This window comes from Neltuma alba, unplaced genomic scaffold, assembly GCF_004799145.2.
Source record: "Neltuma alba isolate B1F8T4 unplaced genomic scaffold, ASM479914v2 tig00012772_pilon, whole genome shotgun sequence".
Classification (NCBI taxonomy): Eukaryota; Viridiplantae; Streptophyta; class Magnoliopsida; order Fabales; family Fabaceae; genus Neltuma; species Neltuma alba.
Window position 1 is genome coordinate 275,705 of NW_021637180.1, and position 21,025 is coordinate 296,729.

Sequence of the window (21,025 nt, forward strand, 5' to 3'; positions counted from 1 at the left end):
TTCACCACAAATGTCAGCATCCCTCCATTGATTCGACTGAAAAGGGTCGTCGCGTGAGAAGATTATCTTTCTTTTTGTTTTCATTTTTGATTCTCTGGTTTATTGTTTGTGGTTTTGTAGAGTAATTCGGAGCAGGACCAAAACACTGTAATTTGTTTGCAACGTTCGACCTTCGAAGTTACAAAAGGAAAAGTGCAAACTCTTGTAATGCTGCCACTGCCATCAGGAAAAGAAAACTTCAAAGCACTAACCACGAAGTTAAAATCGTAAAATGGTGAAGGGAACCCAACAAGATATCAGGTTATTCTTCATGAAATTAATAGAGGTTACGCTTCTAAAATTTAATTTAACAGTTAAAAATTATTTTGAACAAGTTTTAATCATGTAAATCACATGTCTTAATATACATACAGAATTGAGGGAAAAGCGCTGCGCCAAAATCAGCTTAATAGTAACAAATGAAGCCGCGTGGCCTAAATTAGGGCTTTTCGATTTTGAGCATAATATATATTGCCAAGCCTATAAACTTTTTTTTTTGCCCTAGGAAAATAAAATTATGGAAAATTACCGTTCTCTACAGGTGTTGCTGTCAACAGGGTTTGCCTAGCATTATAGAGGAGGTGGAAGATCTGCTAGATCTTGGAGAATTTTGGTGTTGCCGCCAACAATCTTAAGAGCTACTTGCATCAATCGTTTTCGCATTCATTGGCGGCAAAGTTACCGAAGAGGGAGGCGTCTGAGCTTTGTCCTATTTTAGTACTCCTATTTCTATTTTCTCTTGAATAAGAGGAATATTGAGTTGGTCTCACATTATTTGTGCCTTCTTTCAGGACATTTTTGAGACTGCATAACAGAGAAATTGGCTGAAATAAGCTGCTACTCTTCTTCTCTAATGAAGAATTGAGATGACAAGGGATGAACCTTTGGTAAATGTAGAGGCCAGGGATGATCTGTGGTTTGAGTTCTAACTCACATTAGTACCCGGGCACGGTTGCCTAGTGTGGTGATTTGTGAACCCGATGAAAGCATGTGTTGAGGCAGTGGGTCTGATCATATATTGATATTTATGAGTAGAGTTGGTTGATGAGGCATATGTTATATGCTCAGTTGGGTCATGGTGGTTATGAACACCAAGTGCCAATTTAGCCTTTTTGACCAGACTCACTTAGGACCTTGTAGACACTGTAGTCTGGATAGAAAGTCTTGGTATAAACGTTGTGATAATGGTGAAGGTGCTTGGAGAAAACTATATGGGATTGATCAGAACCTAAAAGGAAGTCTTGCTTCACATCGCACCGATCAGGTACTACTCCTCTTTAAGCAAGAACAACTTTTGTGAGTGTGATGTTGTTTCTTGTGTTCTATGAACTAGGAAAAACCTTAATAATTTTGTACCCGGCTTAACGTCTATGTGCAAATGTGCGTCTATATGCTAATGTGTGTTTCTTTCCTGATCCTAGTCAGTGATTATAGACAAGTAGGATGTTTATATTTTAATGGATTTTCCCTCTTCCAAAAGGGAAAGGAGATTTTACATGAATTGATGAAAATTCATTGCGTTGTGTGGAAACATTTATTTGAGGCTTATATACAAAATTCAATGTAGGACTAATTTGTAGAAGCTGCAATTTTGAATGGTGTTTGTATTTAGTATGTATCAATTGACTGATTGATGGAGTTCACGGGCTGTTTTCGTGAATTAGACAAGTGAATGACTTTCGGTTACATAGACATTCATAAAGAATGAATTTTGAAGTAATCACATAATAAGTTTCCATTTATAAATACTGAGGGTGGAATCAATGTGGAAACGGAAAACATTAACATGTGTGAACCAGTTGCATGAGTGCAATATGATTAGATTTTATGGGTTTTGAATATATATTATATTCCCTTGATCCGTTACTGCCTTTATTGGGTTCATTACTGTTATGCTTAGAATTAAAAAAAAGTTAAATATTCATTAATGTGAACAATGGCGTTCATGGCGTGATTTCATATATGGTCATCTTGTTGGAAATTCTGGAAGTTAATTGTTATATTAAGTTTCGTAACCTCCATATATATATATATATATATACTCTTAATGTTGGGGGTTTTATTGGGTTTAGTTAATGAGTATTCCGGTGAATTTAATTCCTTCCATTTGCTGAGGTTTTATTGCTTTCGGTTGATGAGCATATTAAATTGGTTTGAATAGCTGCTAACCTCCTATTGTTCCATCAACGTCTTCTCTCTTTAAATAATTATTTTAGTGTGCTGTTGGCTTTGTATATAAAAATGTATTGTAACATCAATGTGATGAGTTTCATAACCCCCTATATATAAATGCCATGTGAGTGATTTTTTGTGGGTCTTAATATATTGCCGTTATGTGTACAATTAAACCTGTTGGTGGAATTTAAAACACATTACGTAATGACAATTTTGATGAAAATATTTGATTATATGAATGGAACATTTTATATCCTATGTATTCATATTTTTATGTGGTGATTTTAATAGCTTGGCATTGGGAACAAACTTTAAATCTAATCTGTTGTGACTCCTTATGAAATCAGAATGGGGGGAGATATTGGTGTGAAATTCTAATTTAATTAGAATTATTATTGATAAGATATGTAAATAATTTTTCTATATTTGAAAGTGTGGGGGTGCCTAAAATATGAGGTACCTTACAGAAATAATATTGGTGGATAAAAATATGTTTTAGTTTATTTCAAATTGTGTTAGTCTCATCTTGGAAATTTCAATATGTGTGTTGAGATTAGGGGGGAGGAAAAAATAATTAGGAACCTTGTTATTTGCTATTGAGAGCAAATTTTGTGAATTATCAAATTTTTTGTGTTTCTTAAAACAAGCATTATCTGGATATGAAAATCTAGTAATTTATCTAGCACAAAGACAAATTTGCATTAATTTTTATAATATCATTATTTGTGGTTTTAAGTGTTGAAATCATAAAGGAATGAGATTATGAGAAAAGTGTTTTAAATTGGTTTTGAGAACCAGTATGTGAATATTCCTTATGATGCTAATACTTCATTTGAGATAGCTATGCAGCTTAATTTGTGTATACACAAATTTTTGAGAATTTGTTGTATTAAATTAATTATTGTGATGTAACTTTTGTTGTAAGGATGAATACATATTTAAATATGGAGTCCTATGAGGGAAATGAAATATTCAAGGGGTACCATAAATTTTGGTATCAAGTACAGTGGATTCCCATGATATAGAGATACACGGATGTTAACTGAATTTCAGTTTATATGAGAGAAATTCACTAGTGATCATTCACCTTTAGTGGTGATTAGAGGCTAAGATGCTGAAAATTTCTTAGCAGATGTTTTGGTGTAAAACTGACACTTGTTGATGAGTTGTGATTGCTAAATGGCAACAACCATTGTAGAGAGAACAATGGTGCAAATGGAAATCACTTGAGATACAATGTGAATAAGCATGCTTAAAAATTGTGGAGGTATCTCAATCAACTTTATGAGGTCAAAGTGGACCTAGCGAATCTGTTAATAACCCTATGAAGAAACAAATCAGTCGAGGGGAATGGGACTAAAGCCACTTGAAGTTGACAGCGATGGCAACCCAACCTTTGTGATTGGTGATCCCATGAAGAAGGTTCAATGGGTAAAAACAAGTCGTTTGTCAGTTTTGCTAGCACTAAAATAAATTATTAGTCCCTTCCTATGGCACGAGAAAGTGCTAGAATGCATTTTGGTGAGGCTGAGTGAAAGCTCTTAATGATTTCATAATCCTACGGGATGATGTGCTCATTGCAGGTACATTTAATGAAATCACCTCTACGAATGTGGAGTGAGGCCGCTCCTATGAGATCGTGGCAAAATCTCTAAAGCATTCATTCACCAGGCACGAGCATGGCCGTCTTAATGCGCAAAAACGCCGTTAACAGCGGAAATGTGGGGGTATAATCTGACTAATAATGCCTCTAGTAGTGTTGGTTTTAAGTTCATAGGACCACCAACATCTCTGTGTACTAAGTGTTATTGGTCTAGGTCTGGTTTTAAGTCCAAAGGACCACCAGATACAATGGTTATACTCATGTGTGTAACTCAACTAAAGGTACTTCCTTTGACACATGTGGGGGATTGTTGTAAATAATATGTGTGGGTGTGTCAAAGGAAGAGTCCCAGATTGCTTGGGATTGTGAGGGTCCAAGTAATAAGTGGTTTTGGGCTGCCAAATGAGCCAAGAGGAGGAGTGGACTTATGCGCACAATGGGCCACCGGAGACAAATCCGGCCATTTCCCCTCACCCCCTTGTGCATGAGTCAAATGCAGTACTGGGCACTTTATTGGAAATATCTATCTAAATTTTAATTATAATTATGCCTCTTTAATATTCGTAACCGAAGACTTTATTCTTCTTAAATAGTCATTAAACAAGTTAATTACTACTTGAAACCGCTCATTTAATTATGAGTTAATTATCATTAAACGCGTTTAAATGTGCCCAATGGTGTTGTGATCCGTAGCCTATAAAAGGGGCATGAGACGGAAGTTCAAAGTGGAACCGCCGTGCTCTGAGCTTTCTGGCAACTCTCTTCCCTCCTCTGGTGTTCTGCCTTACTGAGTTCTTTTATCTTTTGCTGTTCTGCTCACCCTGTTCTTACAGGAAGAATCCGTTTAATCCTGGGGAGTGCCGCTTCTTGCTTTGCCGGTAGTTGCAGAATAGCTCTTAAGGACAGTGTCTGTAAGACACGACTCGAATTTACCGTTCTCTACAGGTGTTACTGTCAACAGGGTTTGCCTAGCATTATAGAGGAGGTGGAAGATCTGCTAGATCTTGGAGAATTTTGGTGCTGCCGCCAACAATTCTGGGTTGAGGGAACCATGAAGAAAAAAGGAAAGAAAATAGAATTGAGGCTGAGGTGGGAGAGTGAAGGGAGAAAATAAAACGTTAGATTAAAAATAACCAAGGATCGTGACAAAGGTCTGTACATATTAATGGTTTCATTTCTTTATTTTTTTTTAAAAAAAATTCAAATAATTTTGTCCTCCTCTTCGTGTTCAGTTCCAATGGCTCCATTCTTCTTCATGGTCAATGTCACTGTACCATTATCCTGTTTTTGAATTAGCTAATCTTACATTTTTCGATTCTTAATATAAAACTTAATTAATTATTTTGAGTAAATTAAATATATTAGTTAAATTAGTTAATATGATATGTTTTTACAAAATACCTTAATCATCTTCTTTAATTTATTTCCTCCCTCTTTCATTTGATTATTATTGAAGGAATATTATTATGGTTAATTTAAAAAGCATTGATAAATATGTGAATGGGTCTTACATATAGGACCAATATTAACTCTCAAATTATATTCTATATGAAGGACTGGAGGAATATTATATTATTTGCTACTACCTCTGATCCTTAATATAAGATTTTGTTTGACTTTTATTTGGTCCTAAATATAAGATCTCAATTTATTTTGTCTTTCATATTTACATAATTTTTTAAAGATAGTCCTTCTAACGATAGTAATTCTAACCAATAAATTTAATTAGTAAATAGCAAAGATAATATCTATTTATTATAAATTACTAGTTTATTTATTTACTTTTAATCAACTCAAATTCTTGTACATGTTTATGATCGAAGATAGTGTTTGTTAGTGTAGAGTTTAAAATGCGTGTTGGGAAGACTTGGCCAAGCAGAGAACCCCGCCGCGCAGTAGCAGCCACCTTTGTTTGTGGAGATTGTTCATCTTCACCACAAATCTCGGCATCCCTCCATTGATTCGACTGAAAAGGGTCGTCGCGTGAGAAGATTATCTTTCTTTTTGTTTTCATTTTTGATTCTCTGGTTTATTGTTTGTGGTTTTGTAATTCGGAGCAGGACCAAAACACTGTAATTTGTTTGTAATGTTCGACCTTCGAAGTTACAAAAGGAAAAGTGCAAACTCTTGTAATGCTGCAACTGCCATCAGGAAAAGAAAACTTCAAAGCACTAACCACGAAGTTAAAATCGTAAAATGGTGAAGGGAACCCAACAAGATATCAGGTTATTCTTCATGAAATTAATAGAGGTTACGCTTCTGAAACTTAATTTAACAGTTAAAAATTATTTTGAACAAGTTTAATCATGTAAATCACATGTCTTGATATACATACAGAATTGAGGGAAAAGCGCTGCGCTAAAATGAGCTTAATAGTAACAAATGAAGCCGCGTGGCCTAAATTAGGGCTTTTCAATTTTGAGCATAATATATATTGCCAAGCCTATGAACTTTTTTTTTCCCCCTAAGAAAATAAAATTATGGAAAATTAAAATTTTATTCTTTATAATTTCATTCAATATATAACTAGGGCCGATACTCTTCAAGGCTTGACACTGATTTCTCCTGAGCTTAACTTTTGCTTTTTTCTTTTCAATATTCACAGAGGATTTAGCTTATGTCTGAACAACAAAATTTCGACAAGGTAATATATGTACATGCACGATTGGAACAAGCAGAAGGCAAAGGATCCTCTGTTTACCTCTGTTTTCGGACCCCAAAAACAGAGGCCATGGAAACAATATGATAATAGCATGGGATGATATCCAAACACTCCTAAAACAGAGTCAATTTCGACTATTGTTCTTCATACGGCGTATATTCTTTATCGATTCAGATCTCAAACACTCCACTGACATGAAGATGATATCTATTGTTTGATCGTTGATTTTTTTGTCTACTTATTCAACATTTGCATGCTTGCAATTTACTTTCTGATCAAAATATTAAAATATGACAGCAAAAAAATTTATGGAAGGCCACCACAGTCAAATAATCTTTAACTCATTTATAGACATACAAGGAGTCTCGTTTTTCTTTTCTTTTCTTTGTTTTTTTAAATTTCGGGGGTAGAAAGTGAGATAATGAAATGGCTAAATCATAACAGCTACTTAATTAATGGTGAGAAGGAACGCCATTCGCGGTGCAAGGAGTCAATCAAAAGGATATAAACTGCGGGACCTAATTATACATTCAATGAGATTATAAAGATTAAAATTTTAATTTTCCATAATTTTTATTTTCTAAAATACATGGACTAATTTGTAAATGAAAAAACTATAGGAATTGAGCTGCATCAAATTAAAGTTTAGAAATTAAGTTACAATTCAGTTAAAATTATAGGATTGAATTGCACCGAGTTATAATCTAAAGATTGAGTTATTATTATTATTAAAAACAAAAAGCAGCTAGATTACTATTACCTCTAATATTTAATATATATATATATGACCTAGTTGATTAATTTGAAAAAAATTTACTAAATTGCTTAATTATAGCATATGAGTAGATCATTAGATCATGTATCCAGTTATAAATGAGACAAGTTAGTTTAAACCAAAAGATAAATATAACTAATTTATAGTGATGTAGTATTATATTCTTAGCCAAAAAAAAAAAAAGACAAAGAAATCTGGATCACTGTGATATTACGGAAGAGTAAAACCTGAGACCACTTGAAATGAATATCTAAAACAAGAACTTGAATATCACTCGGAAGTTGCACAGCACCTTCCAAAATCTTCTTGTGTTGCCTTTCTAACTCAGTAGGCAAAAGATGATAAACATCCTTTGTGAAGCTGAACTGAGAAAGATAGAGTTTTAATACTTTAGAGTTGTTTCTCATTTTTTGGGAGAATTCTATGGAAATGGTAATACAGGAATTTGCTGTTTTCTGTCATTTCCCATATTGAAATACCGCAGGAAGTATAGTTTATAACTTCAAGATAATCTCCTACCTAAAATCTATTTATAAGCATTTATAAACATGTTTTATATAAACTAAGATAAAACTTTTGTTATATATTTATCTCATGTTTCCCAAAGCTACTTATAGGCCGTTACTAATAAGCTAGCATTTTGAAATTAAGTTCTCTAATAAATGCATCATCATGAATCTCTCACACTGTGGAGCTATTTCATCTAATGAATTAATTAGTCTTTTAAAATTAAATTCTGTCTTAATTTCCAGTAATTACATTATGCAAATGTCTGAAAAGTGAAAAGGAAAACTCAATAAAGCATTGACTAGGGGTGTTCATGGAGCCCAATGCCTGCTATGCCCGCCCAAGCCCATAAAAAAATGTCCAGCCCATCTTTAAAAAAATGGCCCAAAAGATATATTGGACATGTTCGGGCTGGGCAAATTGTTAGGTAGGGCTGGGCATCGAGCACGGTATGCTGCCCTGCCCATTTAGCCTTGCCCGCAAAAATATATATAATTTTATTTATATATATTTTATTTGTCTCATATTTATCTCCTGAATCAAACACATTGTTGCATCAATATTCAATAGTCATTATACTTATTTATTTTCAAATGATTTTGAGAGTAAACGTGTTATCATTTACTGCGATTTGTATAACCATTTTCTTTTTTAATACAAACATTATGACCATTAGCAATTTGTATAATTGATCCAAGCTCTTATGAGTATTTGGGAGTTATGGGAAAAAATATTTACATTTGGTTAAGAAATTTTAGAAACTAGAAAAGCAATTAAATTTAATAAAGTATACTAACAACATTTTTGTTTGTCATAATTTACTCCTCTTAGCTACTATAAAATGTTGTTTCATAATATATTAACTAGAAATAACTAAATTAAGGTCAAGTTGCCATTTTAATATAAAGTTACATTAGATTATCTAGAGGAACATAAATAACTAGTTAAGTAATATAGTATATTGATTTGCTGGACATGGAAGCCCGCCCTGCCTAGCCCACATTTGTCCAGCCTGAACTTACTAGGACTTTTCATGGGCAGGGCCGGGCAATGGGCTGCATTTTCAAGCCCGTTCATTTTTCGGGCTGGGCATCGGGCAAGGGTCTTGCCTTGCCCAACCCTACTCACGTGCAACCCTAACATTGACGTACGGTCACATGGTTCTGTCCTTCAGCAAAAGAGAACAGTGTCTCGTCCGTAACGCGGTTTGAAATGTCAACGACCAGAGACTGGAAGACTTGAGGGAAGTGGGCTCACTCCCGCCATTTTCACTTCTCATTTTTCCTTCATTTTTCTTTCTGTAAAATTTGTAGCTGGCTGCTGGACTTCATCTTATATCAGGGCGGTGGGAATCGAACAAATCTTTCGATATTATTCGTATTTCAGGTTTCTACTTTCTTCCTTTCTCCTTTCTACATTTTTTATCACTGAAATGACTTGGTTAGATCTGTGAAATTTTGCTTTCAAATTATGCGCGAAGAGTGGAAATCTTGCGGTGGGAAGAACCTTGTCTGCTGATGTTTCTATTATATGTTGTTTTCTTCAGTGAAATGGATTGTTTCTGTTATAGATCTTCGAGCATTTTGTGATTTTGAATTTTTACTTTATTTGTTGTAATATGCCCAATGCCTCTCTAGAGGCTTCGCATTGGACTGATTGCTGCACTCTTTGTTGAAGCTCCTATTATATATGTATTCTTCTTTCTGTTTTTGTGTTTTTATTTTTGTTTGGATTCAGATTCCAGATCCTTGCGATGGCGTGTGATGTCGATGGAGTTGGGTGTTCTTCAAGTTCTTCTGCCTCAACTAAGAGATGGAAGTATGATGTGTTTTTGAGCTTTCGAGGGGAAGATAGTCGGAAAAATTTTACTGATCATTTGTATGTTGCTTTAAAACGCAAAGGATTGAGAACTTTTCGGGATGAGGAAGAACTTGAAAGGGGAGAATATATTAATCCAGGTTTAGTACAAGCAATTGATGAATCTCGTTCTGCAATTGTGGTGCTCTCCCCAAATTATGCTTCTTCAACTTGGTGTTTGGATGAGCTTCAAAAGATCCTGCAGTTAAAGGAAGAGTTGAGTCTTCAAGTATTTCCAATATTTTACCGTGTAGATCCCTCCGATGTTAGGAAACAAAAGGGATGTTTTGCAGAGGCATTCATAAAGTATGAAGAAAGATTTGTACAAGACAAAATGAAAGTGCGAAAATGGAGGGATGCTTTAGAAAAAGTTGCTACTATATCTGGTTGGGACTCACAAAATTGGTAATTACTTTTCTCTCAATAACAATCTTTTATTTTTATTTTGTTGAAAATAAGGGTGTTGATATTCAACTAAACTTAGAGTTCATTTATTTGCTAGCAAAATTAATAGACTTGTAGTGCTATTGTTTATATTTATTGTTGACGAAATAGGTTTCTCAATTGAATTCAATCAATGATAGCATTTTGAAATGGTCATTTTTCTTTAGCGTATCAAGCAGGTCTGTTGACTTTTAGTAAAATTACATAATATAATTATTATGTAATTCAATAGTTAAAAAATTAATATTAATAATTTCTCTGTATTTTGAAGTTTCATTGTTTATTTTTGTCCAAAAGAAAACTTTCGTTGTTTATTTATTAATAATTAATAATATCTATTATTTTTTGATGGTTGGAAATGTTACCATACAGCGTTACATATTGAACTTTTAATCTGACGTTGTTCCTTAAATAAAACAAAGAAAAACTACTCAAGGGTCAACTATAAAACATGTTACCAAAAAAAAGTGAACTCCAACAATCATATGTTTACGTTAATATAATTAAATGGCTTCAGTATTTAGGAGTTCGCAAAGTGTGTGTACACACACACAATGGTAGCAATCTTCTTTCTTAATCTCTTTTCCATCAAGACTAGACTATACCGTAGCTTCTCACCCCCTGTGTCTGTCTGTAAATACTAGAAGCTCTGCGCAACTCTTCAATAATGAAATTATTTTCATGTCGGTATAATTATATTTTCCTATGCAGGCATGAAACGGAATTCATTGAAAGCATTGCTGAAGAAATCATGTCAAAGTTACGTGATGATGAATTGCCATCTGACCTTGGTATGTTAATTGGAATTCAACCAAAATTAGATGAATTAGAGTCAATCGTCGCAAGGGAATTGGGAGGAGTTGGGTTTATAGGAATATGGGGTACAGGAGGCATAGGCAAAACAACTCTTGCTAGAGCTTTTTATGAGCGAAAGCTCAAAAACTTTGAGATTCACTGCTTTCTTCATAATATTAGAGAGGCATATGAAAAAGAAGGTTTGATTTCATTGCAAAAAAGACTTCTTTTTTCTTTAGAGAAAAGAAGTATGGAAGTGTGTGATTGTTATGAAGGAATGAAGTTGATAAAAAACATGTTGCGCAATAGAAAAGTTCTACTTGTCCTTGATGATGTGAGTGACATTAGCCAACTTGAAAATTTGGCTCCAAAGCAAGGATGGTTCAGCAAAGGGAGTATAATAATAATAACAACCAGGGACAAGCATTTGCTATCCTCGCATGGTGTATCTACTAAGTATGATGTGAAATTCTTGAGTGATAATGAGTCCCTTGAACTTTTCCTTCAAAAAGCCTTTAAAGGAGATAAACCTAATGAAGATTATTTGAACCTTGCTAGAACCGTCATTGAATATGCTAGAGGCCTTCCTTTAGCGCTCAAAGTGTTAGGTTCATTTCTTTGCAAAAGAACTATAGTGCAATGGAAGCATGCACTAGCTAAGTTCAAGAAAGTTCCTCCAAATGACATTTTAAAGATACTTCAAGTAAGTTTTGATGGATTAGACATTACACAAAAGACTATATTATTGGATATTGCTTGCTTTTTCAATGGAATGGTCCAAGATCATGTCATACAAATTTTAGAAATTTTGGACAATGATCTTCACCCAAAAATTGGAATAAATGTTCTTATTGAGCAATCCTTAGTAATTAATTATGAAGGGCATTTGTGGGTGCATGAAATTCTTCAAAATATGGGTAAATATATTGTCTACGAAAAATCACCTGATGATGCCGGCAAGCGTTCTAGGTTATTGTTCTTGGAGGATGCCAATCATGTATTAGAAAACAATAAGGTGACATTCCAGAGTTCTTGTGTTTTTGCACTATTTTTATAACAGTTTATTCCATGACTTTTATATATTTTTACCTGAACTTGTTTTGTAGGGGACAGAAGCTATTCGGGGAATAATTCTCACATTAGAAAAGTCATGTGATGCATTTTGGGATCCTGAAGCCTTCTCAAAAATGAGTAATCTCAAGTTACTTATCATTTCAAATTGCTCACATGTTTTACGTTTTCAATTGAATCTTCCTTATGGACTCAAGGCCCTTTCCAAAGAGTTGAAAGTGATAATATGGGAGGGGTATCCATTATTTTACTTGCCAAGTCAGCCTCAACTCCATCAACTTGTTGGACTAATAATGCGACATAGCAAGTTAAAAGAAGTAATTATAGCCCTTCCATTTAAATTATTTGTGCATAATTTAATAATTTATAATTATAATTAGTTTTTGGTTTTTGAGGCCTTAATTTTTCCCTTTTTGTTGTTGTTAGTCTCTCCAAAGCCTCAAGTCCATTGATCTTTCTTATTTAGAGTACCTCATCAAAACTCCAAATTTTGATAGAATTCCTCATCTTGAAAAATTGATTCTTGAAGGGTGTTCTAACTTGATTGAAATTCACCGATCCCTTGGACAACACAAGAAACTCGTCATTGTTAACTTGAAAGATTGCAGAGAAGTTAAAAACCTTCCAAGGAAATTTGAGATGAATTGCTTAGAGACTTTTGTTCTATCTGGTTGTTCAAGAGTTATAAAACTTCCTGAGTTTGGAAAAGATATGGAACGTCTGTCTAAACTTGATTTAGAGGGGACTGCTATAACAAAACTGTCTCAATCACTGGGCAATTTGATTGGTCTTGTGGAGTTAAATTTGAAGAATTGTAAAAAGCTGGTTTGTCTTCCATGTGATGTTTGTAAATTGAAATCTCTAAAAATGATCAAAATTGCTGGCTGCTCAAAGTTTTCAAGCCTAACAAAGAATTTGAACGAAAAAGAGGCTGTGGAAGTGCTTGATTTGAGAAAAATTGCTATAAAAAGGCTTTCACTTTGTGAATACAATGGTCAAGCACAATCTTCATCATCATGGAGTTGCTTCTCCCTTATTCAAAGGCCTTTGAGCTGTAGGAAATAGAATAATATGGAAAATAATTCTCTTGTATTTCATTGATCAGAGTATACACATATATATACAAGTGAGAGGAGCCTCTGCATTAATGGCTCATTATGATAATATCATATCCTATCAAATCCTAATCATAATTATATAATATTTACATATCAAATCATATCAAATCATATCAGATTTCTACACTCCCCCTCAAGTTGGAGCATAAATGTTAAGCATGCCCAACTTGTCACACAGATAGTCAACACGAGTCCCATTTAGAGCTTTAGTGAGAAGGTCGCCTAATTGATCACTAGAACGCACATATCCAGTGGAGATGAAGTTCTCCTTAAGCTTGTCTCTGATAAAATGACAATCAATCTCAATATGTTTGGTACGTTCATGGAACACAGAATTGGAGGCTATATGTAGGGCAGCTTTATTGTCACACCACAACTTTGCTGGCAAAGTGGTTTTGAGGCCAACTTCCTTTAATAGCTTATATATCCAGATTATCTCACATACAGACTGTGCCATAGCTCGGTATTCTGCCTCTGCGCTCGATCTGGACACCACATTTTGTTTCTTGCTTTTCCAGGACACCAGATTCCCGCCCACAAAGACACAGTATCCTGTAGTAGACCGTCTCGTGGCCTTTGATCCACCATGATCCGCATCACAGAAGCACTCAATGTCTGTATGGCCATGATTTTTGTATAATATCCCACGACCTGGACATCCCTTCAAATAATGTAACACGTGCTCCAAGGCTTCCCACTGTCTGACAGTCGGGGATGCCATGAACTGGCTTAGTACACTGACTGGATAAGTAATATCCGGACGAGTTACAGTGAGATAGTTTAACTTGCCAATCATTCTCCTGTACCTCTCAGGATTCTCAAATGGTTTGCTCTTCTGAGCCTCAAGCATCCGTTTCTCATCATCAAGAGAATCATCTAGTGGTATGCTCCCATCAGCGTCAAGGAGTGGGTTGTGAACCATAGGAAACTTAGTCGGTGCTGCTCCCAACTTTCCAGTTTCCTTCAGGAGGTCAAGAACATATTTGCGCTGTGTCAGTAATATGCCCTTCTTGCTTCGCATAACTTCAATACCTAGAAAGTATGTCAGAGAGCCCAGATCCTTCGTCTGAAAGTGGGAATTAAGAAAGGACTTGAGGGACGAGATGCCCGAACCATTACTGCCTGTGATCACAATGTCATCTACATATACCACCAAGAGAATCATGCCAGCCGCTGTTCTTTGATAAAATACAGAATGATCGCACTTGCTTTGGCTCATGCCAAATTTCTGTACGACAGTACTGAACCGGTCAAACCATGCACGAGGGCTTTGCTTCAAACCATACAAGGACCTCTTAAGGCGACATACTTTCCCATGCTCCCCCTGAGCAACGAACCCAGGTGGTTGCTCCATATAGACCTCTTCATGAAGATCACCATGTAAGAATGCATTTTTAATGTCTAATTGATGTAGATCCCAATCATAAGTAGCAGCCAGAGAGATGAACAGACGGACAGATGAGAGCTTAGCAACAGGAGAAAAGGTTTCGGAATAGTCAATGCCATAGGTTTGTGCATAACCTTTAGCCACAAGGCGAGCCTTAAGGCGGTCAAGTGTGCCGTCAGCCTTAGTTTTCGGAGTTAACACCCATTTACATCCAATGGCCTTTTTACCCGCCGGTAAATCGACCAGGGTCCATGTACCAGCTCGATCAAGGGCCGCCATCTCCTCTTCCATTGCAGCACGCCAACCTGAGTGGGCCAAGGCTTCACGAATAGTTCTGGGCACAGAGATAGTATCTAGGGAGGCAACAAAGGAACTGGACACAGGAGACAAGCGGTCATATGAAACAAAGGACGAAATAGGATGGGCACAAGTACGTTTACCTTTGCGAAGGGCAATGGGTAGATCAAGAGAGGCATCCGGGTCTGGAACAGGAGGTGTCTCGGGATTAGGGTCAGAACGAGGTTCAGTGTTGCTCAACTCAGGATCTGAGGGCGAGGCGGACCAGGGAGGAATAGAAGCTGGCGTGGCGGTAGTAATCTCCGTTGACCGTCGTGTATACACACGATCAAAGGGTTGAACGAGTGCGGGAGCGGGTGCTTGCGACGACAGTGATGGTGAGGTGACAGAGTATATTAGAAGGTCATCCTCCTCCGCAGGTGGAGCAGGTGGGGAAGAATGCGAGAAATATGGTGTGGACTCCTGAAAGGTGACATCTGCAGATACTAAATAACGATTGAGAGTAGGTGAGAAACAACGATAACCTTTTTGGACCCGAGAGTATCCAAGGAAGACACATTTAAGAGACTTGGGGTCTAACTTTGAAATAGATGGACGTACATCCCGCACAAAACAGACACACCCAAATATCTTAGGAGCAATAGGGAACAAAGGCTTAGAAGGAAAGAGGGTAGAAAAAGGAGAGTTACCATCAAGAACAGAGGAAGGCATTCGATTAATAAGGAAGCAGGCAGTGGAGACCGCGTCAGCCCAAAATGGTTTAGGAACCTGCATTTGAAACAAAAGTGCACGGGCCACCTCAAGTAGGTGGCGATTTTTTCTTTCTGCAACACCATTTTGAGCTGGTGTATCGACACAAGACGACTGATGAAGTATACCATTTTGAAGCATGTAAGATTGGAACGAAGCAGAGAGATATTCTTTAGCATTATCACTTCGTAAGGTGCGAATAGAAACATTAAATTGAGTTTTAATCTCAGCACAAAAGGCACAAAAATGGGAAAACAATTCAGAACGATGTTTCATTAAATATAACCAAGTTGTCCGGGAATAATCATCAACAAATGTAACAAAGTATTTAAACCCTGCTTTGGACTCTACAGGACAAGGACCCCAAACATCAGAATGGACTAACTCAAAAGGGGATGAAACCCGTTTATTGACACGAGACACTAAAGGAAGACGATGATGCTTGGCAAACTGACATGACTCACAATCTAAAGACGACAAATGCTGAAATTGAGGATAAACTTTCTTAAGAGAAGATAGAGACAAATGACCCAATCGACAATGAACTTCAAAGGGAGAATGACTGCTAGCGCAAGCTACCGCATGAGACACCCGATCATCCAGTATATAGTGCCCGCCAGATTCATAACCTCTACCAATAATCCGCCTCGTCAAAAGATCCTGTATCAAGCAATGAGAAGGAAAAAGTGAGACCCAACAGTTTAGTTGACGGGTGAGTTTACTGGGAGATAGGAGATTAAAAGCAAGTTTAGGAACATTTAGCACAGATGACAAACGGATAGAGGGTGTGGGATTAACAGTGCCAGAACCGAGAACTTGAGACTGGGAACCATCAGCGATGGAAACACTTGACGGATTGGCAAAAGCATTATAAGAGGAGAAGAGATGGCTGTTACCTGTCATATGATCAGTAGCCCCGGAATCTATGATCCACTTTGAGGAAGAAGAAGCAAGGGCAGTAGCATTATTACCTGTTGTAGCTGCGGCACTCACAGACGGTGTAGTAGATTTTAACTGGGCATACTCAGCAGCAGAAATCGTGACTGTGTCACTGGCTTGTGTAGCCACGTGGGCAGAGTTATTCCGTTGCTGTTTATTCTGAAGTTTTCGACATGTGCGTTTTGTATGCCCCGGTTCTTTGCAGTAATAACACACTACCCCACTGGAGTCAGAAGGGGCTCCCCCTTGCTTCGAACCACCACGGGTAGGCCCCCCGCGGTTATCAATAGGACTACGAGTCTCATAGGTGCCCTTACTGAGCAAGGCACTTGTAGGAATACTAGCAGCTGGTGGCAAGAGATTCTCAGCTCTCATTACTCTGGAAAACACATCTTGAAGGTCAGAAATTTCAGATCCGGATAAGATTTGAGACCGAACTGTGTCGTACTCAGGTGGGAGACCAGTAAGAAAGCTCATAATAGCCATTTGCTCCCGTTGCTTATGCTGAACCTTCAAATCAGCAGTAAGAGGCATTAACACATTCAGTTCTTCATACATCCTTTTAAAGTCCATAAAGTAGGCTTTGAGAGGACGATCCTGTTTTTCAGAACGATAGAAAGCTTTGCAGACCTCGTAAACACGAGAGATATTTCCTTTTCCTGAATACAAAAAATCTAAATAATCCATTAGTTCCTTAACCAATTCACAGTGATTAATAGAGGGAATAATCTCACTGTCAATGGAATTACGGATCTGGAAAAATAGCCGTGCATCATCCCGCAACCAGGTCTTTTTGGAATCAGTTGTTGGAGGATCATCAGTCAGATGGTCTTCCTTCTCAATGCTCCGCAGATAGAGGCGAATGGTTTTACTCCAATCCAAATAATTTACCCAAGTCAACTTGTGATCAGTAATTTTAGTAATAGTTGGGACAAGCTCCGAGACAGATTTAATTTCCGCCATAGATGAAGTGCACTAACCAAAGGGAATGCGAAAGAGTGTTACACAGGAACACAAAGCACGATACCTGGATTACCTAATGAATACCAAGGCAGTGAAAAGGCCAACAGCTACACAGGGAGCTGCAAACAGAACTGAATTGCACAAACAGCGTGCCGGAGATGCGCCAGAAACGAAACAGAACGCCAAAAAGTAATAAACCGTACGGACTGTACGGACGCCGAGTGAACAGTGCAGTGCGCCGGAAAAGTCGATGAACAGCGCAGGCGTACGGACTGTACGGACGCCGAGTGAACAGTGCGGCGGCGGTACTGTAGCAACCGAAAATTAACACCCAGAAAGAAAATTCCCACGCTCTGATACCATGTAGGAAATAGAATAATATGGAAAATAATTCTCTTGTATTTCATTGATCAGAGTATACACATATATATACAAGTGAGAGGAGCCTCTGCATTAATGGCTCATTATGATAATATCATATCCTATCAAATCCTAATCATAATTATATAATATTTACATATCAAATCATATCAAATCATATCATATTTCTACAGAGCTCAACAAATTTTATGTTATCGCGATCTTTGTCATACTTGAGCCAACTAGAATTAGGTTTTTGCAACCTCCACGATGGATCACTTCCTGATCACATCAATGGGTTATCATCGTTGGAATATTTAGATCTAAGTGGAAACAATTTCATTGACTTACCATCTTCCCTCATTTCCAATCTTTCCAAGCTTACTGTTCTTGGTCTCGGTTATTGCCCCTGGCTTCGGTCTTTGCCACAACTTCCGTCAAATCTATCAGCTATATTCGCAAACGGTTGCCCGTCAATGGAACATCACAGAAGTTCACAACAGTTATGGGATCTCATTGGATCATTTCAACCTCAGGCTTATTTTATTTGTCTTTGCTTGTTCTTTCATCTTGGTCATTTTACTTCTTTAACATGGAAAATTGTTTCTTATAAGTTCACAACTATTTAAATATCAAGTCTTCAATTATAAGAAGGGATTCAGAAATTGTGAGTTTTTAGAATTACTTGAATCTTTTCTTAAATTCTTTGATAATAAATATCTAGTTTATTTGACTTTTACATGTATATTAACATTTCTTCTGATTAATTATCATACTTACAACAAAAGAATTTTTTTTTTTGTCCCAGCGTGACTTCTTCATGCAACCTACTCGCCTATTAATAATTCCGGGTAGCCAAGTGCCGTCATGGTTTTATAATCAGAACTACTTTTGTGAAAAAGAATTCAATCATCCAAATGTGTCATTCATAATAAGCATATCCCCTGATTATTGTGATTCACGTGAATGGTGGGGCATAGCCATATCTTTAATGATAGAAAATGATTTTGCATTTGGATCAGGGGTGGATGCAATTTGTTGGACTTACAGATTTCCTAATGATAAATTTCCAATTACATATCACAGCCATGATATTTATTTAGATTCAAGTTGTGGTCATCAACTTTGTATTATATATATTCGGTGTTCCTCTTTGATTGTGAACGGACTTCAAATGGTATTTTTGGCTAAGAATGCAATTGTAAAAAAGTTCCCAACATTTAAAATAAGAAAGTGTGGGTGGCGAGCGGTGTGTAAAGAGGATGTTGAAGCTTGGCAAAGAACGAGGAACGAAGATTGTAGTAGCATCAATAATTACAATATCAGTGAAGTTGAGAAAAATGGAAGTTATGGTCACTGCCCGAGACATCATGATCCATTCATCGTTGAAAAAGATGACTACATACTCCCAAGGTACGTAGATCAACCCTTCTTGTTTTAGATTAAATATATGATGGCTATTTAAAATTTTCTTTGATGCACTAATGTAATATAATCTTTCAATTCATATAAGTATTATATTCCCTTAATTATCTCATTTTCATAGGCGCTGTTCGGTTAATGGTTTTGGCCGGATTTGTCTCCATATCTTGGATAATTTTTCTTATTTTTCACCTTTTACTTGTATGACATAATTTATTTTCAACAGTCCATCAAAGGTCAAACTAGATTTTATATATTCCCTTAATTTTTTTCCCATTGATTTGTGGCAGAAGTCATAAGTTGAAGAAGATTTTACCTCATTTTTATGTTTTAACACATCATATAATTATGTCCTATAATAGTCTTTTTTTGCACAACTATAAAAGAGAATCCCAATGTAAGGATACACATGATTGTACTAAGGGCATACCCTTGCAAGTGAATGGTAGGGCATACCCTTGCATACCATGATGAGGTTAATTGTTGGACTGACTTCAACTTCAACATTAGCCACAATGACTAAGTTCATTATTACTGGAGGAGGTTGTTTGGTTAAGAAATATCAAAATAAAAGATAATTAAGATAAGAAACTAATGCTTTAGACAAAAGGCTTTATATTAAGGATCTTAGGAAACGGTTATATATGTAATAAGGACAGGAGAAAGTATTAATAGATATAAGATCCAATTGTTGTAGGTCATCAACTATATATCTTGCATAATCATTGGTCTTGTTTTGTTGTAATTGAACCAACTTGAAATATCATTTTACACCATATATTAAGTCAGTACCATTTAAAATAAGCTCGTGTGAGTGGTGTTTGTTGTGTAGAAATGTTGGAAGATGGCAAAAATCCAGAGATGAAGTTGATAGTGATTCACGTGGCTTCAGCAATCCTAATGAAGTTGACAATAAAGAAGGCTGTAACTGTTGGGAGTGGATGTCAAACTTTTGGCATTCCATTGAGCATATATTTCAAACTTGGTGTTAAGGTATATTCATACTTTCTAGTTCACTTTCAGACTTTCTAGTTCAACTATATCTACGCCAATCACAAAACCGGTCCAGAAAGCTTTGTTTTGTCCCCCTTTACTATCTAGTGTCAATTCTAGGTACGTGTTTTGTTTCTTTCAGTAAGAATTTCTTGTTATGAATGAGACCCTCCCTAGAAATGGGGTGATTGTCCTCCTCCTTTTTTATTCATTTTCCTTTTAACTTTGTAATTTTCTTTCAAATAAAAATACATCTACTCTGATGACATTTATGTCTTCTTGAGTCATAAGCTGAAGAGTGGTCCTGACAGGGTTTCTTTTTTAATGGAAAAGGAATTTTATTACTCGAGATATTTACAATGGGAATACAGCAGCTAAAGAGGAAGAAAGAAAACAATCAGTAGCGCTAAGTTACATTCAGAAAGAAATCTTTAGCTTTAATAACATGGTTAGTCCAAGAAAGGGCTTCATTTATGAGCTTGTGCGCTTCTGTATTGTCTTGGCAGAAGAGGAACCTACTTCGGGCACTCCAGAGCTTCCAGCAGATGATACCAAACAAGATGCTCCAGTGGGCTCCTTCTCTCTTAGCGTTCAGGTGTTGCTTAAACCAAGCATTAAAAGGCTGGGCGAAGAAAGTGATGATCTGATCTGCCGGGAGAGCAAGATTCCAGCACGCAGGGGCAAGGTTGCATCTTCGAACTATATGGTTTAAGTCTTCTGTCTTCTTCCACAGATTTCGCAGTCATCCATATGGGACACATGACAGCGTACTCTTAGTTTGTGAGAATGCGGTCATTTAAGGCTAGCCAAATGAACGTCCTAATTCTTTGTGGGCCATGCCATGTCCATGCAATCTCCCATTGGGTGT

At 36.5% G+C, this 21,025-nt stretch overlaps 1 protein-coding gene across 1 annotated transcript; it reads left to right on the forward strand.

The window, feature by feature from the left end:
- Positions 1–3,564: 3,564 nt before the first annotated feature.
- Positions 3,565–12,993, forward strand: LOC114730877 (TMV resistance protein N-like). Its single transcript, XM_028917979.1, has 5 exons — positions 3,565–3,658; positions 4,651–4,906; positions 9,499–10,023; positions 10,774–11,560; positions 12,355–12,993. Exons 1-5 carry the CDS (start codon positions 3,565–3,567, stop codon positions 12,991–12,993), a joined length of 2,301 nt encoding a protein of 766 aa, XP_028773812.1.
- Positions 12,994–21,025: the final 8,032 nt, after the last annotated feature.